At 43.4% G+C, this 25,481-nt stretch overlaps 1 protein-coding gene across 2 annotated transcripts; it reads right to left on the bottom strand.

The window, feature by feature from the left end:
• Positions 1-1,183: 1,183 nt before the first annotated feature.
• On the bottom strand, positions 1,184-23,786 carry Kif2c (kinesin family member 2C). Of its 2 annotated transcripts, XM_046418842.2 has the most exons (21): positions 23,633-23,786; positions 22,573-22,667; positions 19,703-19,804; positions 19,485-19,533; positions 15,382-15,501; positions 13,234-13,356; positions 12,654-12,754; positions 11,945-12,040; positions 11,351-11,405; positions 11,019-11,181; positions 9,195-9,285; positions 8,875-8,938; positions 8,706-8,797; positions 7,839-7,981; positions 6,802-7,006; positions 6,583-6,693; positions 4,554-4,621; positions 4,157-4,265; positions 3,941-4,054; positions 1,979-2,102; positions 1,184-1,835 (listed from the first exon to the last, which is right to left on the bottom strand). In XM_046418842.2, exons 1-21 carry the CDS (start codon positions 23,700-23,702, stop codon positions 1,753-1,755), a joined length of 2,178 nt encoding a protein of 725 aa, XP_046274798.1. In that variant the 5' UTR covers positions 23,703-23,786; the 3' UTR covers positions 1,184-1,752. The 2 variants fall into 2 exon arrangements, with proteins under 2 accessions (XP_046274798.1, XP_046274799.1); XM_046418843.2 differs by lacking the exon at positions 13,234-13,356.
• Positions 23,787-25,481: the final 1,695 nt, after the last annotated feature.

The following is a 25,481-nucleotide window of genomic DNA, read 5'->3' on the forward strand; positions in this document are numbered from 1 at the left end:
CTTCAAATGTATACGATTCTCTTACTACAAGGTAGAAAATGCCCCTATTTTTCAATCAAAGGGAGGGATTGAGAATACAGCTTAGTGGTAGAGTACTTGCCTTGCAACATGAAGCTCTGGGTTGGATCCTTGGCACTGCAAAAACAAACAAAAAACCCAGGTTGAGGGCTAAGACCAGGTCCAGCCAACCCTATCATTCTCTGCTTTTTGTAGCAGCCTGCATAGCACATACTGCTTGCCATTCTCATACTGAGAGAATCCTAAGCACATAAATGTGGTTCCTGGGTTTAAAACCCTTCTTTGTGGATACCTCATTATTATTTAGTTCATACTCCATGACACAGAATCTGGTCCTTCATTTTGCAAACTACTCATGGCCTATGCTTGGACTCTCAGTCCAACTTCTCAATTTTCCAGGACCAAACTGGTGTTGCCTTTCAGATCTTCTTCTGTCTAGTAAGTCAAGTTTTTTTTTTTTTTTTTTTGTTGTTGTTGTTTTTGTATCAGGGATTGAACCAGAGGCTCTTAATCCCTGAGCCCTTTTTCAAACAGGGTATTGCGAAGTTGTTACAGCCTTAACAAGTTGTTGAATGGCTTTGAACTTGCAGTCCTCCTGCATCAGCTTCCCAGAGCTGTTGGGATTATAGGTGTGCATCACTATGCCAAGCTCAAGTGTTTTCTTGTGAGGGTTCCCAGACTCTTAAAGTGACTTGAGCAGACCATAGCAGAATACTACCTCCTCCCTACTTATAATTCCTGTCCCTTATAGTATACTGGAGCCTACTATAAATAGGCTACAAATAAGGTGGAGGTTGGAGTCTTCCACATATTACTGATACTAGATGTGGATTGACCTTTTTTTTGGGTACCAAAGATTGAACTCAGTGGCACTTGACCACTGAGCCCCATCCCCAGCCTTATTTTGTATTTTATTTAGAGACAGGATCTCACTGAGTTGCTTAGCGATTCGCTTTTTGTTGAGGATGGCTTTGAATTCATGATACTCCTGCCTCAGCCCCCTGAGCCACTGGGATTACAAGTGTGTGCCACCACGCCTGGCTGGGTTGACCTAAGAAAAGTACAGAATCAGCACTACCCAGAAGCCAAAGTTTGTGTGAAGTACTTGTTCCCAGAAGGCTCAGACATATCCCAGTCTTTTCCCACAAACTACTCAAGAGGCTGATTTAATTTCTTTTGCTTTATTTGCTTTATTGTTAGACACGATGTACAAACATAAAACAGAAAGAACAGTGATACTCTTGGGCCTAAAAAGCTGCAAGGAAAGCAGAGGTCCCTCCCAGAAACTTTTCTTAAAGTACAAGACATTTAAGTGCTCGGGCCAAGGGTGTGGAAGGCAGGCCAGAGCCAAGAGAGAAATGGACTAAGTCTCCTTCTCTCTCCTCAGAGCCAGAACAACAGTGGGAAGCCTCCACCAGCAGCCAGTCCATGCAGGCACGATGCTACCCCAGGAAAAACTACCAAGAAAGCACTTGATCTTGAGGGAGAGAAGGGCAATTTTACATGGTAACTAAAAGCACCTTTCTCCTGCTCCCAAATGAGGAAAAAGGAAAGTATAGTGCTTCCCACCCCAGCTGCCCTGGGCTGGATGCCCTCACACTTGGCATTGAACAAAACCTGCCCCAGCTCAGACCCTGACCAATTCACCAGGTGCTCAAAGTTGACTGGAGAGGGACAGGGAGGGGCAGGGTGAAGGCTGGGTGTGAAAACCAAACAGATCTTTATTTGCAGTTGTCACTGGGGCCGTTTCTTGCTGTTCATTTGTTTGCTAGCCTGCTCTTCCAGCTGCATGGCCAGGCGCAAAGCCTTGATGACATCTGGAAGGAAGGGGCAGTGGTGTATGAGGAATTAATGAGAATCTCAGAGGCCCCAATTCACTCAGGGTAGAGTTGACATCCCCTGCATTGCCCAGAAGCCAGCAGGTCACCACTGCCCAATGCACAGAAGGAGCCACACCCACCTTGAAAGGCTGAGAGGTGCTTGGCTTGCTGGGCCACAGCATATTCTGCTTTGTTCACAAAGGTCTCCAGATCATAGTCTGGTTGCTCAGATATCTCAGAGAGCTCAAGCCAGCCTGGTCCTTGCTGTAAAAACACAGGGAGGACCTTGTAGATTCAATAATAACCAAACACTTCAGCAAATTATTCCTGGGCCCCAAACATCTGCAATGCAGATGCCTGTGTAAGATACAATATACACTGTCTCCTGACCCTTATCCCTGGGAAAACCTTTCTTTAATAAATAAATAAATAAATATTTAGTTGTAGATGGGCACAATACCCTTATTTATTTACTTATTTATGGTGCTAAGGATAAAACCCAGTGCCTCACACGTGCTAGGCATGTGTTCTACTATTGAGCCACAACCCCAGCCCTGGAAAACCTTTTTTGAAGGAAGAGTGTTAAGGATTTGACCTAGAGGTGTTTTACCATTAAGCTATATCCCCCTGACCCTTTTTATTTTGAGACAGGGTCTAAATTGCTTAGGGCCTTGCTAAGTTGCTGAGGCTGGCTTTGAACTTGTGATTCTCCTGACTCAGCCTCCTGAGTCACTGGGATTACAGGCATGTGCCAATAATACTCAGCCTTTAAAAAACAAACAAACAAACAAACAAAAAACAGTCTTGGGATGAACCCAAGGCCTTGCACATGCTAGGCAAGCGCTCTATCACTATACCCTTGGCCACAGTGATATATCGAGAACTCTATGAGCAGCTAGATGTGGTAATACATGCCTGTAATACCAGCGGTTTGGGAGGCTAATGGCAGGAGAATCACAAGTTTGAGGCCAGCCTGGGCAACTTAGTGAGACCCTGTCTCAGAATTTAAAAAAAGTGTTGGGTATGTAGTTCAGTGGCAAAGCATCCTGGGTTCAATTCCTAAAACCATATAAAACAGAGCAAAACTCTAGGACCACATCACCACTCTATTTAAATCCCTTCTAAAACCTCCACTGCCTTCATAATGAAGTACATGCCCTTGGTCTGACCATATACAAGGCCCTTTAACATCAGGGTCCTGCTTACCTGTTCATAGCCTCATCTCCCTCTATCATTTTTATTTTTTTAAGAGAGAGAGAGAATTTTTTAAAGATTTTTTTTAGTTTTCGGTGGACACAACATCTTTATTTTATTTTTAATGTGGTGTTGAGGATCGAACCCATCGCCCTGTGTGAGTGCGCTACCGCTTGAGCCACATCCCCAGCCCCCTCTATCATGTTTTGTTCTGACCACATTATTGCTAAAAGCGCTATGTCCTTTCAAACCTCAGTACCCCTGAACACTCCAGGAAGGCAGGACCTGCCTAAACCTTATCTTTCACAGTCCAGCCTCACAAGTGCTCCAAATTCTTGTTTCCACTCTGTATTCCTCAGAGAGACCCACTGTTAAGATACACTTTTGTGCCTTTCCCCAATAGCAGGGATCAGAACAGCAGTATCATCTGCCAGTTAACTCAATTCAATGTCAGGCACTGTGCTGATGCCTTATAAGCATGTCACATAATCCTTAATGACACCATCCTGTCTTATCCATTTTAGGGATGAAGAAACTGAGGCTCAAGTAAGCAAGTGAGGCTAAATGACTTTCACAAAGAAATATCACTTTAGGGCATACTACCTGTATCTGATGTTTTAGGTCATGGTTTTAGTACAGGAACTGGAACATTCACTGAATAAATAAGATCTCTGCATAAATGACTCTTTAAACTAAGAGACTAGCTGCAGCTAGGATGATGCAGGAAATTCTATAGTGTCAGGCTGGAAAAGAGGGTGGTGTGGTAATTAGCTACCCTAGGAGAACACTAGATAGGTAGAGATTTAGGAATGCCTCTTATAATCCCAATCTAAATTCCTGTGGGAACAGAACTCCAGTCACATTCCAGATGGATATGCGGTCTCTTCCTGTCCAGGGCCTGTTCCCACCTGAATAATCTCCTTGAGCTCTTCCATGGCCCTCTCCTCCAGCTCCCTGATCTGCGTCATGGCTTCATTAAAGCTGGACATCTGGGAAGATAGTTCCTCCTCCTCTTTGGAGAACTAATGAACCAAAATGAGAGAGACAACAGTATGCAGAGTGTGGCCAGTTTCCACTTCAGCAAGTCACGCTTCCCTCTTGCCTGGCCCCACCAGCCCCCTTACATTATTGCCTGTGATCAGCGGCCCATTAGAGCTGGCTTCCATCTCTTCTGTTTCCATTTGAGTTTGCTGCTCTCCACTGGGCCCACTGTGGGGACTCAGCTCCTTGACTCTGAGGAAATAAGAAGGTCTCAAATCCCATGGCAGCCCCTTACACTCATCACAGGAGTGCAGCACCACTTAGGCTGCAAACTGCCTTCAGTCAAGAAGAGGTGGCATAACCTGAAGCTGGACTGGACAAGACTCACACACTGACTGCAGGGATTGGGATGGATCTAGCACCTCCCACCTCCCACTAAGTCAGAGACAGGTACAGAGTAGACATTGGGAGCCCCCAGTCTCCTCCTTTCTCATCAATGTTATTCCTTTCCCCATCCCACCTGGCTGTAGGTCCTCATACCTGTCAGCATATCTTAGTGTATTTAAAGTATATTCACAGGAGCTTATGCCTGGTGAGATCATGGCAATCTACAAAAGAGGAAAGGGTGGTTTAGAGATTCAGAATCACAGGGTGAAGGTGCAAGACAGCTTACTCCTGGAGTAAATGCCAGGAGACCTACGTGGTAAGGTAGGAGGACTCATTTAGCACCCATGCTTTGCTAGGCAACTTGCCCCATTGGGCAAGTTAAATACCTTCAAATTAAGTTGCTTTAAAAATTGGTACCTGAGGGCTGGGGTTGTGGCTCAGTGGTAGACTGCTTGCCTAGCATGTGTGAGGCACTGGGTTCGATTCTCAGCACCACATACAAATAAATGAATAAAATAAAGGTTCATCAACATCTTAAAAAAAAAAAAAAAAGGCACCCTGCCTTTTTTTTTTGGTACCAGGGATTGAACCCAGGGCGCTTAACCACTGAGCCACATCCCTAGCCTTTTTACTTTTTATTTTGAGACAGGGCCTCATAGCGTTGCTTAGGACCTTGCTAAATTGCTGAGGCTAGATTTGAACTCGGAATCTTCCTGCCTCAGCCTCCATAGCCGCTGGGATTACAGATGTGTGCCACCCGCCCAGGTCCAGGCTGGATCCTTTTGGGCTCAAGTGATCCTTGGCCACACTAGTAGCTGAGTAGCTGTGACTATAGGTTATTACCATGCTTGGCTTGGTTCTCTACTTTTAAAGGCACACCTAATTATCTTTTTTTTTTTTTGTACCAGGGATTGAACCCAGGGTTGCTTAACCACTGAGTTACATTCCCAACCCTTTTTATTTTGAGACAGGGTCTTGCTAAGTTGCTGAGGCTGGCTTTCAACTTGTGATCCTCCTGTCTCAGTCTCTTAAGAGTTGCTGGAATTACAGACATGTACCACCACACCCAACTATCTTTTGCTTTTTTTATCCCTTCTACCAAAGTTACATTCCAAAGTGCTGTAGCTCCTATTGGAAATTTCAGCTCACCCAGGTTGTGGGATAATGCCTCCGGGAAGAGAGTTTAGAGCTTAGTCAAAGGGGTTGAGGGGTGGGTCAGTGATAGGCATGCTTGCCTAGCATGTCCAAGGCACTGGGGTATTGGGGGTTAAAAAAAAAAAAAGAGCTTAGTCAAAAAAGCCCTCCTTCCTCATGAAAAGGCAGGAGTGAGGATATTCCTTGGAGAGGAGAGATGACAGGCCTCACTTAGAAGGACTTGGAAGATAAAATAGGGAAGGGGATAACAAGTTAACAGAGACAATAGCTTCATGCTCCAGTCTATTTCCTAGACTGGGAGTCAATAAACTTGAAGGAAGCCCGGAAAGAGATGAGGACTTCCCTCTCTTGCTTCCCCTTAAGTCTATCTTCTGAATTCTGGGCCTCTTTTCTCACTAGGTAAGGTAGGAATGACCTCTCCCAAAATCAAGACCTGTGTCTTTACACAGTAAAGGGAGAAGATCCTTTCTTCTCTGCTTGGGTGGGCAGTGAAGCTGTTGCTGAAAAGCAGGGTGTGGAAGCCCAGTGAAGAACATAGTGATGATCTGGGTACAGAAGCACATATATATTCAGGAGGTGGAGGCAGGATTGCAAATATGAGGATGGTCTCCTCAATTCAGTGATGACCTGCCTCGGATAAAAAATAAACAAAATAAAGGCACTGTGTCCATCTACAACTAAAAGTATTAAAAATAATAACATCAATAAAAATAAGGGGGCTCAGTTAGTAGAGTGCTTGCCTTGCATGCATAAGGCCCTGGGTTCAATCCCTAGCACTGCAAAAAATAAATAAATAAATAAAAATATAAAAATAAGGGCTGGGGATATAGCTCACTGGTGGAACATTTGATTAGAATGTGAGGCCCTGGGTGGTTCAATTGCCAGCACCACACTTGAACACAAACACAAAGAGCCTAGGAACACAGGCAGCCCGAGGTGCTGAGTGGGAAGCTCAGGGACAGTATTAAATGTTTCCTTGGAAAGCAAGTCTTCTCTGCACCATCATGTCCAAAGTGGCATTACTCACCATGCAAGTCCTTGAATTCTCCCCGATAAAGGAGTCCCTCAGCACCTGTGTCAGCTTGCTCTCACGGAATGGGGTGTGAGCCTTATTTTGTCCCAGGGCTCTGATGCACTCCTGTGGGACAGCAGGAACAACTGAGGCTCCTTCTTTCCTTTTGTGCTGCCCATTCCCTCCCATCCCAGCTGCACACCAGGTGAACCACCTCTAGCTAGCCTCTGCTACCTTCAGGGCCAGGAGACTCTTGTTGATTTCAGCGCCTTCCATGCGGGTCTGCCGGTCAGCACTGGAAGTGTCTGCACCTCGCTCGTTTCCTGCCAGATCCACCAAAGAGAATTTGCCATGCACTCTCCCTTTGGCTCGAAGAATAATCTGGAAGCAGGCATGGGAGCGGGAGGAGTTGGAGTTGGCAAATGTCTGCCCAGAAGTCCTGTGGCAGAGGAGGGCAAAGAAAAGACATGAGGTTCTAGGATCACAAGCTCCTAGGGCACCCCAGTCTACAACAGGAGAGATTCTAAGAAGTCCTGTGTCTGCCTGTTCTATACTTCCATTCTGCCCTCCCTAGACAGTAGTTCTCTCTCCATCTCTGAACCTGGGGAATAAGAACCCAGGGAAGAATGAGCTGCCTCTGCTACAGGGCACACACAGTGATGTCATGAACTACTTGTCTGAACTTGAGGGCCCTGCATAGGGCAACTCCTCCTTGGCCCTCCATAGCTACCCAGCAACCACTGCACCATGCCAGCACTTCTTTCCTTTTTGGGTATTGGGGCCTGAACAGGCACACTACCTCTGAACTCCATCCTGTTTTTATTTTTTATTTTGAGACAAGGTCTCAATGAACTGCCCAGGCTGGCCTCAAACTTGCAATCCTCCCGCCTCATTCTCATCCTCTGGAGTTGGTGGGATTACAGGATACAATACCATACCTAGCAGTGCTTCTCTATTTCTGTGTGGAGGAGCTATGGGCCCTATTACTTCTAGCCCATAATAGATCCAGAGCTCCTTCCCGACTTCCACCAGAAAGGAAGGGAAAACAAGAATTTCATAGATGCTAGGAAGCTTGACTTGATTAGATTTAAGTTGTTTTGAACTGTTTTTGCTGAGTCTGTGGCCCTAAGTCATTTGTCCCATGGAGACCCTTTAAAATAGAGGCCTTCACAGCCCTTATCATGCTGAGGGAAAAAGTGCTATATGTGCTAAATGGCCTCACCTGAATCAGGCTTCAGAAGGTGGCCCTCTCCCCTCTCCAGAACTCTAACCTGCAGGCACTGCCTATGTCGATCATCTTGATCACATCTTCGGCTGAGTTAACCAGGTGCTCCTGTAGCCCCACCACCTGCACCTGTTGCTTGCCATCTTCCAGCACACGCAGCTTGGCCTTCTTATTGAGCAGGTCGAACAGCTGTGCCAGGCAGGGGAAATAAGGGTAAAGTCACAGGCACAAAATGCCCTGCCCAACTCTTTCCTAAAGTGTCTGCTCCAGCTTAGACAAGGGTTGGCAGCAGGAAAGGCAGAGAGCATACTAGCTGATAGGGTATTAGACCAGCAGAGGGTAGTATGCTTGAGATTTGAACCAGTGTGCCTCAGTTTAATCCAACTCTGCTACTTTACTAGCTGCAAGAGGCTGGGCAAGTTACTGAATCACTCTACTGTCTCTACAGATGGAAAACAAGCTAGAGTGCATAGAATAGTGCTTAGCACATAATATCCTGTTAATGGTAAATATTAGCTATGTTTATTATCTAGGCACTGCTCTAGGGAAGGAAGCTCTGCAAAAACATAGGGGATGTAAAGAGGCAGAAAGAGATACATAGGGAGTGGGAAAATGAACATAAAAATGCAGTCAGGGGAAAAGGTTATAAAGGAAGTGTGTCAAGGGAAGAAAGGGCATATATAAGGCAAGCCTCCATCTAGAGGGAGCCCTGAGGAGTATTTCTGCTATACTTATTGAGCTTGGCTACTATCTCATGATCAAATGAAACTTCCTACACAAGTCAAGCCAGAATGGCCCAAAGATATGACAGTTAACTAGTTTGTTTGTTGGCTTTTACCACTTCTAGCCAACTTCAAGGTTTTAGAAAATCAGGGACCCCAACAGCATAAAAAGAGGGCTCCCTGCCAGCTACCTTCCCATTGTAGATCTCGAAGAATGTCACATAGACTTCCAGGCCCAGGTTCCGGTAGCGGGACTGATTCTTCAGGAGGAAGACGTCCCGGGCTGAGGGAGAGAGCCTGGATAAGTGAGCAACTTGCCTTTCTATACCCAACCCCGATGTGGCAGAACACACTACTTACAGGCCATGGCATAGATCCCCTTGGATGCATTCTGAGCTTTACCAGACAGGTCTCCACCCATAGTCTGCAAAAAGAAGAGGTAGATGACTATGGTAAAGGCCTTTGGCCTTGGCCAGAGCAATACTGGCTCTACTGCCCAAAGAGGCCACACCAAAAACAGGAACTGGACCTGCTAAGGTACTACCTATATCTGGCATGGTGTGTGTGGTGATGGAGCATCTGCACTGAGGGGACTTTCTGCAAGAAACTAATCGTTTTCGTTTTCAGAGACCCAGTGCTGTACCATAAGAAGCCTCTCCCTTCTAGATCTGAATACTCACATGAGTCTTGCCACTTCCTGTCTGCCCATATGCAAAACAAGTTGCTTTTCCTCCTTCAAAAATTGTCTGTACCAGTGGCCTTGCTGTGAACCTAGGAGAAAGTATGGAGTAGAGGGAAGTGTTTGTATAATCACCTTGGTATCCAAGGGGGACTGGTTCCAAGACCTCCCTGCACCCATACAAATCAGTAGATGCACACAAGTCCCTTACATTAAAATGACAGTATTTGCTTATAACTTACACACACCTTATGGTATACTTTAAATCATCTGTAGATTACTTATAATACTTAATATAAGGTTTTTACTATATCGTTTAGGAAAGAATGACAAGAAAAAAGTCTGTCTAGTAAAGACAATTTTGTTTCTCTAATATTTTCAATCTATAGTTGATTAAATCCACAGATGCAGAAACCAAGGTTACAGAGGGTTCTCAAAATGTGCTCCCTAAAAAAAAAAAAAAAAAATCAGACAACAAACAAAAAAAAATGTGCTCCCTAGAATACAGTCCTTCTACTGCAGAGCTCTGGGGTTCCTCAATTGCTTCTAAGCATTGTACTTCTCTCTTGCTTCAGTGGTCCAACCTGATCTCAATGCTACTACCAAATCTGTAATACTACCAACTAACTGGGAGGGTGGGGTGAGTATTAGACTGACCTGCCAGGAGCAAGCTGATGGCCCAACTCTAAGCCATCCAGCCTCTCCTATGACTCTAGACACCTAAGATAAAAACATGAGCTTAGCTGACAACCTGCAGCAAAAGACATAATACAAAGAGGAGAGCACAGTGGTGCATGTTTATAATCCCAGCTACTCTGGAGGCTGAGACAAGAGGATCACAAATTTGAAGCCAGCAACTTAGCAAGACCCTGTCTCAAAATAAACTGGGTGCAGTGGCACATGCCTGTAACCTCAGCAGCTCAGGAGGCTGGGACAGGAGGACTGAGGCCAATCTTGGAATTTAGTGAGGCCACAAGCAACTTAGGAAGACTCTGTCTCAAAATAAAAAATATAAAGGATGTGGCTCAGTGGTTAAGTGTCTCTGGTACCTGGGTTTTGGTACCAAAAACAACAACAAAATAAAAAGGAGGCTGGAGCTATAGCTTAGTGGTAGAATGCATGCACGAGGCCCTATTTCAATCCTCAGTACTACCTCAATCCTCAGTACCCCCCCCCAAAAAAAGTAAATAAATAAATAGGGCTTGGATTATAGCTTTGTGGTAAAGCACCCCTGGGGTCAATCTCCAGTACCCTCCCCAAAAAGGTGGAGTCATTAGTCAGATTTAGCCTATGGAACAAACTATTACTCTTTGCTCAAGAATGGCGCTGTCTCCAATGGAACTTCCTGTAATGATGGATATGTTCCCTATTTGTGCCATATAGCCTCTGCCACATGTGGCTACTGATCACATGAAATATGGATAGTGTAATTATACAACTAAATTTCTTATTTGGCTTTCATTTAGATTTAATTGAGGCTACTGGATGTGTACTATACAGAGAATATCTGGAGTTTCTGAATTTGCTAAGCCCAGTGGGTAAAAAAGCAGCAGCCCTGGAGCCTGCCCAGCCTAACCCCATTGTGTAATGGGTAATATCCCACTCAAGTTGCAAAAGGGGATGTGGCAGACCCAAAACAGGGCCTTCCTATTGCCAGGAACCAGAGCTCTTAGTTTGAGGGGCTGAACCAAAGAAAATACAAGAGGCCAGGTAGGGTCTCAGAAGTAACATGTCTGTGTGCATGTTACCACAATGTCCCACATCAAAAAGAGGAAGTGGTGGGGGAAGAAGGGGTATAAGGATGAAAAAAGAGGCAAGGACTAACCTGTAGACAACTTCATTTGAAGCTGTTTCATCAAATGCAAAATCAAAGCAAAATGCTTGGTTCTCTAGATACTTTGTTAAGTCCACTTTTAATTTGGGTTCATGTACCAGGAGGAGACACTTGCTAGGAACGGAAATCACATCAATTTCTTTCTTGGCCAATTCTGTGGAAGGAAGAATATTTCAGGGGGTAATCCTTGGATGCAAGAGATCCTCAAGACAACTTCAAGGTTTTAGAAAATCAGGGATTAGATTTAAGTTGTTTTGAACTGTTTTTGCTGAGTCTGCGGCCCTCTGACTTAGTCATCTGAAGCCTCTGACTTAGTGGTTTACCTTGTTTATTCAGAGGGCGTTTCCTCACACACACACAAATCCTGTGCTCTTCAATCTACAAGATGATGAGGAGATAACCAAAGGGAAAAGGATCAGAGCAATATCAAAAGAAAGCTTGTCTACACCCTCTCCCCAGGTCCCAGCAGTAGACAATATCTAACATTAGGACATTAGCCTCTCCCATTAACCACTCTAGAGCACAAGGAGGTTGCACTGAATTTTATCAGTTTTCTTACTCTGCTGCCTGAAACAGGAAATTTCAGCATTACTTTCATGAATGTTAGTAACAGTCTAGCCTACCTACAGTGTGGGGATTGTGACATAGTTTGTAAGATCAGGACCTCCCACCTAGGCCTCATTCCTCCAACATACCAATGGGCATTTAAAAAACCAAAATGGGTTGGGGGTGTGACACAGAGGTAGATTTTGTGCTTAGCATATGAGGCCCTGGGTATAATTCTTTGCATCAACAACAAAGAATAAAGGGTGAGTGAAGACTCCAGCATACTTTCAATTCTATAAAATCAAGTTTTCTGTCCTTTAATTGTATATCTACTCAGGAAAGAGAGGTAGGAGCTCTTTTGATTAACTTACAGGATCAGTCACATTAAGTGGATTACATTCCATAGTAGTCCGAAATTCTTTAATCATCCGGGCAAATTCCCAGTTTGGAAAGCTGTTGTCATACTCCTGTTTGAGATGAGGGTAAAAACAGATTGTTAAGTGCTCTCAAACGTGGTCCTAAGGGGCAGCAACAATGGCTCTCTGTATCAACTTCATAGTTGGCAAAGACCCACCCTGGCTCTAAGCTGAGAAGTCAGGTACAGATGAATTGAGCAGAAATTGGCAGGGGAACCTAGACCCATACCACCCTAGGAAGTAGGGCAACAGCCACTATTCCACATCTTGGGAGACACAGCAGCAGATTAGGATTCCCCAGAGCAATTAACCCAACTAAAGGGAATCCACTGCAGTCGTCCCCGCCTTGCAATACATGAAATTAGGGGGAGTGAAGAAAAGCCAGCAACTGTGCCCAGATACAACACTGCACTGGGTGAGCATTTCATGTGTTTCCCCAGTGGACAACTGGCATCAAGTACTGCTCATCTGAGAGCCTGAAGATAAACTTCTGAATTATGTATTTGTTCTCTGAATCCTGACAAGAAATCAATTAAATTCCTATGTATCAGGATTGGAGTTCATGAAACGTTGGAGCCCCCCCCCCCCCTTCTCTCTCATCTATAGGGCTTCAGTAAAGGGTGCCTGTCCCAAAATTTGCCCAAGCCTCCCAAAAGAAAGGTACCTGGGCTCGCCTTATTCTCATTTCAGTGTTCTGCGCTCTCTTTTCTTCTCGCTTATTCTTCATTTTTTCCATTTCCTTCACAAGACATGATTTTCTCCGAACTAGAGGGAGAAAAGGAACCCAATCTTTTACCTGTGTGGTCAGTCTGCTGAGACTTGGGTCTTTCCCAGGAACAGGCCTTCTCTAGATCCTCACCCTTAAATCACTATATGCAAGAAGCAGTAACGGGTCTGACTCCTGAGATACAGAGCAATGATAATAGCACTCAGTCTGACCCGAGCTCTCTCTATGACTCTGGTTATTTTCTCAACAATTAAAGAGGTAAGACAGCTCTGATTGGTCTTGAGTCACTTGGGGTGTTCAGGTTTTGGTCAACACCTTAGCTGTTAACACATCAATTACATCAGAAGGCTGCTGCCCAATCTTTCACCTCTAGTGAAAGTTCATAGCCACAGAAAAACATGCCTTCAAGATGACAAAAGGGTTTGAACTCAGGTGTCCAGGTAGGCCAGGTTTGGGATAGATATTAATGATTTGTTCCACAATAGGAACAGAAGAGCAGACAGCTTAGCGTGTCTACCTGAGTTCACAGGGTTTGTAGAAGAGCTGCCTCGGATGGAGTGAACTTGCTCTTCCACCTCCTCGCTGACCATCGTCAATGGTATTTCAGCCACTGCAGGGCAGGAGGGCCTAGGGGGGCCCGCTGTGGGGGAACAAGAGTCACTGGAGAAGTAAGCAGGTACATGAAAGCTGTCTTCATTTGGACCCTAGTGGGTCACAGGCCAGGAGGAAGGATACTATACTGCCTGCCAGATCAGCAAGGGCCCAAGCCTTTCCAGCATAAGCAGAACTTGGGCTTTTCCCTTCACCTTAGCTAACACCCTTATCCCAAGTCGCCTTTCTGCAGGGGCAGGACTCTGAGATCAAAATACCCTGAGGGGGCTGGGGATGTGGTTCAAGCGGTAGCGCTCGCCTGGCATGCATGTGGCCTGAGTTCGATCCTCAGCACCACATACAAAGATGTTGTGTCCGCCGACAACTAAAAAATAAATATTAAAAATTCTCTCTCTCTCTTTAAAAAAAAAAATACCCTGAGGTATATGGACTTTCCCATGAAGGGAAACACCTGGAGGCATGAACTCTGTAGACTTGCCCTAAGCATGTCTTCTCAGGCCAGGTTTTTCTACCCATTTGGGGTAGCAGGGAACTTGGGCAACAACTAAACACATGGATTCAATAAGGAAGGTTCAATCCATAATGCCCCATTACCTCCCCATATGTGGTCATGACCCTTTCACTTACCTTTATCCTATTAGCTAACTTCGATACATGTCAAGTGTAAGGATTATGTAGTTTAGAAAATCTGCATCTACTTTGCTTATCTATTAAAGGTTGATAAATACTTCACTTAAAAATTATTTTAAAAATTCCACTTATGGGGGCTGGGATTGTGGCTCAGTGGTAGAGCGCTTGCCTAGCTTGGGCGGGACCCGGGTTCGATCCTCAGCACCACATAAAAATAAAAGGCATTGTGTTGTGTCCATCTACATCTAAAAAAAATATATATATATATATATATATTAAAAAAAAAATTCCACTTATATAAAGTAAAAAAAGAGAAAAGCTAATTTATGCTATTAGAAGTCAGGACTGTAGGTATCTGGGGGTTAGGAATTGAAGTCTGAAGATTTTTGGAGGGCTAGTAAATGCTCTGGTCTGGTGTTAAGTGAGTATGTTCAGTTTGAGAAAATTCATTGAAATATATACCATACTTTATACACTGCATTGTGTGTACATACATATATATATTTGTGTTTATGTATGTGTATAGAAACACACACACACACACACACATATTTTGTGTGTGTTGTTTTAACTGAGTTTTTTGTTTGTACTGGGGATTAAGCCCAGGGATGCCGAGTCATATTTCTAGCCCTTCTTACTTTTTATTTTGAGACAGCATCTTGCTAAGTTGCTTAGGGCCTTTCTAAATTGCTGAGTCTAACCTCCTGCCTCATCCCCCTGATCCCCCGGGATTATAGGTGTGCGTCACCAAGCCTGGCTTAACTGCATTTTTGTTTGTTTAGTATTTTTTGTGTTGTTGTCAATGGACTTTATTTTATTTATTCATATGTAGTGCTAAGAATCAAACCCAGTGTCTCATACATGCTAGGCAAGTGCTCTACCACTGAGCCACAACCCCAGCCCTCATTTTTAAAAAAAGAGGTCATGCCAGGTATGGTGGCACATGCCTGTAGTCCCAGCAGCTTGGGAGGCTGAGGCAGGAGGATTGCAAGTTCAAAGCTAGCTTCAGCAACTTAGTGAGACCCTGCTCTAAATAAAAAATAAAAAGGGCTGGAGATGGGCTGAGGCCGGGGCTCAGCAGTAGAGCGCTTGCCTAGCACATGCGAGGTGCTGGGTTCGATCCTCAGCATCACATAAAAATAAATAAATAAAATAAAGATATTGTGTTCCACTACAACTAAAAAAAGCGGGGGGGGGGGCTGGGGATGCGACTCAGTGGTTAAGTACACCTGGGTTCAATCCCTAGTACCAAAAATAAAAAATAAAAGGGATCATGTCCAGATAAGGAAACAGAGTCAGTAAGGCTGAGGCAGAAGAGTACTGAATCCAGAATGGAAGAATTCTAGGATCTTCTAGCACAGGCACAATGTGTGCAGTCTGCTTCAGGGGTTCAAATGGGGATTTTTTTTTTTTTTTTACTCACTGGGAACTGAAAACTTGCGGGAGTTGGTAGATGCAGGTAGTTCAACCTCCATATCATTCTCCTGAGCGGTGATTCGAACCTCTGAGACAGTGGACATACGAGTAGAGTGGCTTCGAAGACCTAAAGACCCCAAGGTAACAGCCAATCAGTTCTGCATGATCGGGAGGGCCAAAGGGGGCAAGAAGAGAGCAGACGGGCAAAGCTCCAAGATTCTGGTGAGCTAAAACATACCCAGCAGAAAAGAAGCCCAGCTATTTCATATTCCTTCAACCCACAGAAAGGAAATGTTAGATCAAAGTACCAGTGACCCCAAAACTTATTTATTGTGTACATTCTCGAAAATCTTGTAGTTCTGGAAGGCAAAAATCTCTTTCATAAGAGCATCTGCCTTGGGTAAATGGATGAACTTATAGCAAATCTGAAATCATTCTGAAGAGACAGACCTTTTTCAATTCTTGAGAAAAAGACAGACCTTTTTCAATTCTTATTAATTTTAGCAGCAGCAGTATCTACCACTGTTCAATTTTCCTATATCTTCTAATATTCTCACATTATAAGTTAAGGCTGGGATACAGCTCAAGGCACAGTGTCTGTTTAGCATGCACAGGCCCTGGGTTCAATCCCCAACACCACACCATGACTACAAAACACTGTAAGGTAAATATTAAGATATCCATATCATGGGAGAGAATATTCAGGTTTAGAGACATTAAGTAACTTATAAATGTCACATAACTACTAAGTCCCCAGAGTCAGGACTTTTTGACTATAAAAATCTAGGCTTTCCCACTGCTCTTGGGCTTTACAGAGTCAATCCTGGGTCACATCATCAGAAACCCATAGTATCAGATACACTTGTTTTCAGGAATCAAAGAATGCTTAACTGAGAGAATTAGCTAAGTTACACCTGAATTCTTGTTAATTTATACAAATCCCTATAGTTCCCTCTGTAAGAAACACTTTATTACCTACATATCAGGTTTGTCATAAATATAGTCATAAATTTGGAAAAAGAACACATGGGCTCATGTAAAAACTTATACTGAATTTCTGAGTGTAACAGGTTTAGACTGAAGGCTTTATGTATAAATGATTCTCAACTTATGATATTTGTTTTTGTTTTGGTTTTGATTTTTTTGGTACTGGGGACTGAACCCAGGGGCGCTAAGCCACTGAGACACGTTCACAGACTTTTCTTATATTTTATTTAGAAACAAGGTCTTACTGAGTTGCTGAGGCTGGCTTTGAACTCATAATTCTCCTGCCTCAGCCTCCCAAGATAGTGGGATTACAAGGCATGTGCCACTGCACCTGGCACAGATGTTGTTCTGAAAAATTTTTCAATTTTATAATGGTGTGAAAGTGATATACATTCATTAGAAACTGACTTTGAGCCAGGCTGGTGGCTCACACTTGTAATCCCAGGGACCTTGAAGGCTGAGGCAAGAAGATCCCAAGTTCAAGGTCAGCCTCAGCAGTTTAGCAATGCCCTAAGCAATTTGGTGAGACCCTATCTCAAAATTTGAAAGGGCTTGGGAATATAGCTAAGTTGGTAAAGCACCCCTTGGTTCAATCTCCAATACAAAAAAAAAAAAATTAAAAAACACTTTGAATTTTGATCTTTTCCCATGCTAGCCAAATTCTGTAAAATATGCTTTCCAGCAACAAGATGCTGATCTAAAGTAGCCGTGAGATACGAAGGCAATGTACTATATTCTACAATGTACTATGCTGCCAAGCTATGATGTTCTGTAGGTTAAGTATAATAAATGCAATTTTTTTTTCAATACTAGGGGTTGAACCCAGAGCCTAGTGCATCCTAGGCAAGCAACTGACCTCTGAGCTATCTCCCTATCCCTTATTTTAAGACAGAGTCTTGTGAAATCGCCCAGGCTGTCTTCAAACTTTTAATCTTCCTGCCTCAGCTTCCTGAGTAGCTGGATCACACTCAGTTTAAATACATATTTGACTTAACTATATATATATATATATATATATATATATATATATATATATATATATATATATATATATATCGGGCTAGGGATTGAATTCAGGGTCTCACATATGCTAAGACAAGCACCCCACAGCTGAGTACTTACAATATTTTCAGTTTACAATGGGTGTATTAGGACATAACTCATTATAAGATTGTAAGTCAAGGAACATCTATACCCCATTTCTTTCAAAAAGAGCATGAACTATTAAAAGTTCCCTATTTCATAAATGATTTCCTTTTTCTTTCTTTATATTTTGGTACCAGGGATAGAACCTATGGACTCTTAACCACTGAGCAACATCTCTAGCTCTTTTTTATTTTTTGAGACAGGGCCTTGCTAAGTTGCTGAGGCTCACTTTGAACTTGTGATCCTCCTTCCTCACCCTCCTGAACCACTGGGATTACAAGTGCGTGCCACCATGTCTGGCCTCACAAATGATTTCTAATCTTATGTTTCATTTCTACTATTGACTAACATGCCTATTTATAAAGCTCTTAGTTTGTTTTTAAAGGAGGTATGGGGTTTGGGGCATGTAGCTCAGTGGTAAAAAATATATGCTTAGCATCTATAAAGTTCTGGGTTCAGCACCAAAACAAAAAAGGAGCTGTGCCAATAGTCCTTGAGGACACACACATGGAATAGGACCACTGATTACCATTCTCATCTCCCCTGCAGGCCCTATGGTACAACAGCAAGAGGGCCAGCACCATTGGATCCAAGCCCTGTCCAAAATTACAATGGCATCATCTTCCATTTTGGCCCTCATGCATCTGAAACTTCAGCCAAGCATTCTCTGGGTCTTAAGATAGATGGGGGGGGGCTGGGGTTGTGGCTCAGTGGTAGAACACTCGCCTAGCATGCATGAGGCACTAGGTTTGGTCCTCAGAACCATATAAATATAAAGACATTGTACCAACCTAAAACTAAAAAATAAATACTTAAAAATAAAATGATAGTTGGATCATATCAGGGCAGTGATAATCTCTGTAGGACAGTTGTGCAGGTTCAATGACCTGCAAGGTACAGCTGGCTCTGAGTTAATAAGCTATATTTCTTAGGCAACTTGTGCCTAGATCAATCCCCTATAATCACAGCCTACTGTTGCCAAAGTAGGGTTATGCTGACTATTTCTACAGAGAAAGTCCAACCTTTTCCAAGAATATGAGGCATTGCTATTTTCCCTTCTGGCCCCAATCTCTCATCTCCATAGCACTTTTTTTGTTTTTGTTTTTGGTACTAGGGATTGAACCATGGGGCACTTTATCACTTAGTTATATCCCTGACCTTTGCCTGACTCCATAGCACTGTTTCCTCTACCCTTCAACCCCACCAGGCACAGTAAGAATTTATTCCTATCTCCTCCATAGCATTATTGATTGCACTTCCTTTTCCTTTTTTTCTTCTTCAGTACTGGGGATTGAACCCAGGGCCTCTCATATGCTAGGCAAGCAGAGTCACATCCTTAGCCTTTTTATTTTTTAATTTATTATTATCATCACTTTTTAACAGTACTAGAGATTAAATCCAGGGCCATGAATGCACTAGGCAAGTGCTCTATTGAGCTATATCCCCAGCCCTTTTATTTTGAGACAAGTCTTGCTAAGTTGCCAAGGCTGACTTAGAACTTGCAGTTTCCTGAGTAGCTGGAATTATAGATGTGAGCCACTATATCTGGCTTAACTGCATTTCCAAACAACCCAGACCTTTTCTCAGAGCCTCATTCCAAGACACACTATTCCCCAGAGGAAGATGAGCCCTAACCCTAACCTTCACCCTTCCAATGGCTGATTCCTACCATCCCCAGCACCAGGCTCTGGATTCTTCAGAAAAGATATCTAAGCCAGTAAGTCTTGCCAGTTACCTGCACTGACGAGATGAACACAAGTAAGTAAATTTTTCAGTTGCACCAGTCACTTACAGTTGGCTATAGATGGAAATCTTCCTCACTGAGAAAGACGTATGAAACACAGGGCAGGACTCAGCCTACATATAAGCCATCTGCTAAACTGAAGCAATGAATCTACTTTACAATTTCTACTAGTCTGTGCCCCAGGCACATTAATCTTAACATAAATGCCATTAAAATATTAGAAATCAATTTACCTTCTTTTGGAGCAGGAATTTTGGAGTTGACTGATCTGCGTTTTTGTTTCTGAAAAACAAATGACCACAATATATTGCTTTTAACAATTCTCAAGGACATATCCTGGGCCCATATGCTGTTGAAGTCCCAGGCAGTCCCAGAAAACAAATGAGCCAAGAGCTATTAAGTGAAGTGACTTCTCTACGACATTAGCTATAGTTAGATGTTAGGCACCTACCTGGACTGTTACATTTTCCTGCAAGGGCAGGTTGTCCTTTAGGTGTAAGGGGAAAAGCTGTAAGAGTTCTGGGTTTATTGCAGCCACATCATCAAAATCAATCTGAAAGGAACAAGAAAGAGTTTCAGTAAAACAACATAATGTTCAATCCAAATACATCTTTGGGGGTTGGAGTTGTGTCTCAGTAGTAGAGCACTTGCCTAGCATGTGTGAGGCGCTGGGTTCAATTCTCAGCAAAACATAAAAATAAATAAATAAAATAAAGGTATTGTGTCCATCTACAACTAAAAATATTAAAAAAAAAAAAAAACCATCTCTGCAACCAAATTACCCCTAGATTTAGATTTTTACCAACCTTAAGTTCCACTAAGTACTTATAGCTATAAAACAAATATTTGTTCCTTAGTAATGATTTACCATCTAGATGGATATGGGTTTCTGATTTCCAAGCCAATGATATATATCAGTGATGTGAGGTGAGGAGGAAGGCAGATAGGCAGGCATACAGGTAGTCCACAGTAGACCTAGCCTACTTGGCTCCCCTATTGTTCTGCTGGGCAGTGAGGTCCCATTGGACACTGTCCCCTAAGCACCTCTTGCTAGCTGACACAGAGGAAGAAACAAGTTTGAACTGTCTGGTGATAGTTAAAATGAAGGGCCCTTCAGGATCTCATTGGCAGGAACAAGTTCCTGACAGCTACAACCTAACCCTAAGTCTACCTACATTTTCTACTGAGCCCAGAAACTTCTTTCCTAGTTACAGCTTCCTGCTCATGCCTCCCCTAGTATCTGCTCATGCCTGCAATGAGGTCACAATTCTAGGTTTACATCAGGGTCCTGCAACACTTTAGAAACAACTCAAACTTTACCAGCATAATTTCACAGCAGATTCAAACACACTAGATTGGGCTGGGGGTGTAGCTCAATGGTAGAGTGTTTGCCTAGCATTTACAAGGCCCTGGGTGCGATCCCTAGCATCACAAAAGAAGAAAAAAGAAGTCTGGACTTTATTCCAATGGCAACATTTGAGCTGGAGTGAGATCCAACAAGAGATATATTCCTAAATGAACAAGAGACCACAAGGAACTTCTTATCACTGATTAAAAGGTATTTTAGGAGCCGGGAGTGGTGGTGCACACCTGTAATCCCAGTGACTTGGGAGGCTGAGGCAGGAGGATCTCAAGATGGAGGCCAGCCTCAGCAACTTAGCAAGACCCTCAGCAACTTAATGTGGTGATACATGCTTGTAATCCCAACGACTCAGGAGGCTGAAGCAGTAGGATAGCAAGTTCGAGGCCAACCTTGGCAATTTAGCAAGACCCTGTCTCAAAATAAAAAGTAAAAAAGACAGGGGATTATAGCTCAGTGGTAGAGCACCCCTGGGTTCGATCTCCAGTATTATTAAAAAAATAAAAAGAAAGAAAGAAAGAAAGGAATTTTAGGAACCTTTTGCTTCCTTAGATATAGATACTGGAAAGATATAGATACTGGGAATCCTTGTTCTCAAATAGACCAACTAAATATCTGCATACCTATGCATTATTACAAGCAAGCCTTTTCATTAAGCTCCACGAGCAATAGTCCAGAGGGTGTCTTATTTGTTTCTGTATTCCCAGCACCCAACACATGGTCTAGAATTTTGGAACTAGTCCAAAAGCATTTGCTTTATAAGTCCTCACAAGAACTTTGAAATAGTCTCACTGCCTGAATTTTATGGATAAGGAAATTAAATTCCTTTTTTGGGGGGGATACTAGGGATTGAACTCAGGGATGCTCTACCACTGAGCTACATCCCCAGACATTTTTTTTTTTTTTTGGAGACAGGTCTTGCTAAATTGCTGAGGTTGGCCTTGAACTTGCAATCCTCATGCTTCAGCCTACTAAGTCACTTGGATTACAGTTGTGTGCCACCATGCCCAGAAGGAAATTAAATTTCTAAGAAAGACAGAAATATGCCTGAGAACACACAAAGCAGAGGCAGAGGCAAATTAGAATCCAGGTTTTTTATATTCATAGTCCAGTGAGCTTTTTACAGCACCACAATGCCTCTAGAGCATAAATGCCCAAGGTATATCTCTCTTCTCAAAATCATTTCAAGGCTTATTGCTGCCTGCAGAATACCTAAACATCTTAGGTCCCAAAGATAAAGACCCTCCAGTCTCTCTAGCATTTTTTGCTGCTACCAAAGCATCCCTTAGCCCTACACTGTCTGTGACCAACTTTTCACTAAATCCTATGTGTGCTGCCTGGCTATTTTAGCTAAGCCTCATGCTCCACTCAAGCCAGCCCATCCTCAAGAGTCTCTACCTAAGCTGCTCCAGCACTACCAGCCTGTGCTAGGCATTAAAGTTAACATTTCAGAAACATACTTTTGTTTCTTTAAGCTGGTTTTGCACCCAAACCAATACTATAGGTAGTGTGTACTCAGAACCTGGCTTAGGTTAGTTAGCAAGGTTTGAGATTAGCTATAGTTTGATTTCTACAAACACAACCCATGCTGTGGATTTCTTCAATTGAGAACGTATTTGACTAAATAAAATTCCAATTTGATGGGCACAATGGTGCATGCTGGCCAGCCCAGGCAACTGAATGAGACCCTGTCTCAAAATAAAAAGGCTGAGGATGTAGCTCAGTGGTATAATGCTTACCTGGCATGCATACATCCCTGGGTTTGATACCCAGTACTAGAACACCTTTTTAAATCCCAATGCATCCCAAGAGGGATTTTTTTTTTAATTTTTATTTTTTTTAAAGAGTGGGGAGGATAGCACAACACCAGAAACTAGGCTCTCACGGGTCCCATTTCCACACAGATCCTTTGCATATAAAGGTATTAAATGTGGTAGAAGAACCTACCACATAGAACCTACCTCTTTGCCTTTTGTGGTACTTCCTTCTGTCCATTCCACCGAAACACAGGATTTCTCCAGGTTCACAGTCCTTACTGTGGCACTGTGAATTAAGCCTACAGTATGAAAAGACCAGAGTTACTTGTCTTCTGAGAACTTCATTTTTCGCCTCCCACAGAGACTCCTAGTGTGGAGTTTACCTGGTAAAAGCAGATGAGTTTTTTTTTTTTTTTTTTAAACCAGACACTAAGAGAGATAAATAGACTTTATGGGATTCACCCTTAGAACATTCCATAGTGTGGTGAGCAGAGAATAGATCTTAAATCCAGCTGTGGGGCTGAGCCCTAGGTTTGATTACCAACACCACAAAACAAAACAAAACAAATAAAAACACTCCAGCTGAATGGGATAAGGATTCACACCTACGCAAAAAAAAAAAAAAAAGAGCCTGCAATGGAATGAAGGTATGTTTAAGTAAGAGTCACTATAGTCCTTAGTTGCGCTGTTCTTAATCACAACACTGAGAATCTGGAACTTGCAGGTGTCCATAACTCATTTCTGGCGATCACGTCTGGCCATTCTCCTAACATTAGTATTAGATCTGCCAGAGCTGTAGTACCTGCTTAACCAAAACAAAGGAACGGATTACCAGCTCCTCAAGAGCAGGGATCTTGTCTCGTTTACCTTGAATCACAGCGCCCGACATACTGCAACTACACAATATTTATTGAAAAATCGGAGGGGCTAGGAAGCAGAGGTTCCCACAAAGGCAGGGCAGTTTCATAAGAGAATTTTGGAAGGGAAGTTAATCTAGCAGCCCTAACTTCCCTGGGAGGTCCGAAGACCACTAAGAAACTCCGCCCACTCTCAGAAAGAAGAAAAGTGATCCACAACCAGTGTAGAAGCTCCATCCCTGGATAGGAACGGCCGACTGCCAGCCTGGGGATACGGACTGTGGGTGTGTAGCGGGTCTGAGGATCACCGGCCGAGTCTGGGATCTGCCGTTTGGGGGCGGGGCAGTAACCTCAGCCCTCACATCACTCACTGGTCCCTTTAGCCTCCGCACCCCCCACCCCCTTACCATTGCTGCGTTGGATATTGATGGAAAGACCGGGAAACAAGCGGCCCTGATACGATGAGTCCATGGGCATTCGGAGGTCGGCGGCGAAGAAAAAGCAGATTCCCAAAAGTACACAACTCTGCGACGTAAACCGCCGCAGTTTAAATCCCGCGCGCCAGCGTCCCTGGTAACGTCATCACGCTGTCGCCGTTCTTGCTTCCGCCAATAAGCGGCGCCCTGTGGAGGAGCCTTGTGGAATAAGTAGCCTCGGCCGATAGTCGGACGCACAGGACCGCCCATTCGTCTGGCCACACCCCGCGCGCTGTGCCTGCTGGGAACTTCGCCAGGCCAGCGAATTGGAAGCTCTGTGTTCCTGGTTTAATGCCGGGTTCGGTTTTTTTGTTGTTAGGGTTCCCCAAACAGGGAAACTTCTGTATGTGTTTGACTGAGGGTTCTGGGGCTTTACAGACCTGGGTTCAAATCTTAATTTCTTAAGTTACAAGTTCGGTGATCCGAGAAGTTTAGTTTCTTCAGTTACAAGTTCGGTGATCCGAGAAGTTAGAAGTTTGACTCTTGATTTCCTGTTTTTGCACAAGGGGCATGTATGCTTTCCCCAGTGGAGAAGTTAGATGTAAATTTTCGAAGACAATGACTCAGTACATATTTATTGAGTGCCTACCATGTGGTATGCTTGGTTCTAGACTAGAGATAGTAGTAGTGAACAAGGTACATAGTTCCTATCCTTGATCTAATGTTTTTGATAAGAACGGAGGGCAGAAAGAAGTAACAAGTGTTAAATAAAATTCATAGGAATCCTTTGGTTTGGACTGAGCTCTAGCACTGGCCCCGCTGGCCAAACTAAAATTCCCTGGGGTGTTAGGGTGGTAAAACGCTGGCCTAGTTTGTCTGAGGCCTTAGGTTCAGTCCCCAGCAACACACACAATCTCTTGGAGAAATCAGAAGTGAGAGATAATAGCAAAATTCTCAAACAAGCGAGTTTTAGCTGAAGGGAGTTTCCTTCTCTTTAACCTTTACAAGGGAAAGTAAGATTGAAACAATGCAATTCTTGTTCTTTCTGATTTCCTCAGCTTTCTCTGCCTAGCCCCTCTACTTAGCTCAAACATATTACGGGGGTGAGGTGTTGCTTGACTCTAGAATAAAAAGTAAAAGCCAATTAAGATTAGTTTTGTTTAATTATTTTTGAGACTGGATCTTACCTATGTTTTGCCCAGGCAGGTCTCTAACTCCTGGGCTCAAGCCCTCCTCTAACTTAAGCCCAAATAACTGGGATCATAGGTGTGCCACACTGCACCCAGCCCAAGTAATATCTTTAAATTAAATCTTTTTTCTTTTTTGGATATGTGTGTGTGTGTGTGTGTGTGTGTGTGAGACAGAGAGAGAGAGAGATTGAATTTAGGCCTGATTACTTGGGAGACTGAAGCAGGAGAATCACAAGTTGTAGGCCAGCTGGGCAACTTAGAATCTGTCTCAAAATAAAGGATTGGTGATATAACTCAGTGGTATCATTCTTGGATAGCATGCGAGAGACCCTGGGTTCAATTCCTAGTGCCTCACACAAATTTTTGCAGTGATATTTAACCTAAGCCTAGAGACACCCATGCCAAAATGGACAGGAAGGAATGGAGAGCCCTCCAGGCTAAGAACTGAAAATAAATAGTATATGCAAAATCCCTGAAATATGAAAGAACTTGGTGTTTGAAGAATTAAAAGAAGCCAGTGTGGCTGAAAGGTAATGGGTAAAGGAGGAAGGAGCATGAGATGAAGTCTAAGAGGTGAGTTGGGTGAGACCATTTAGCATCTTGTAGCTTAATATAATAATTTTGGCTTTTATTCTAAAGAGAAATTATTA

The sequence above is a fragment of the Marmota monax genome, unplaced genomic scaffold, assembly GCF_021218885.2.
Source record: "Marmota monax isolate L192 unplaced genomic scaffold, Marmota_monax_Labrador192_F-V1.1 WCK01_AAM20220418_F8-fsc00008, whole genome shotgun sequence".
NCBI lineage: Eukaryota > Metazoa > Chordata > Mammalia > Rodentia > Sciuridae > Marmota > Marmota monax.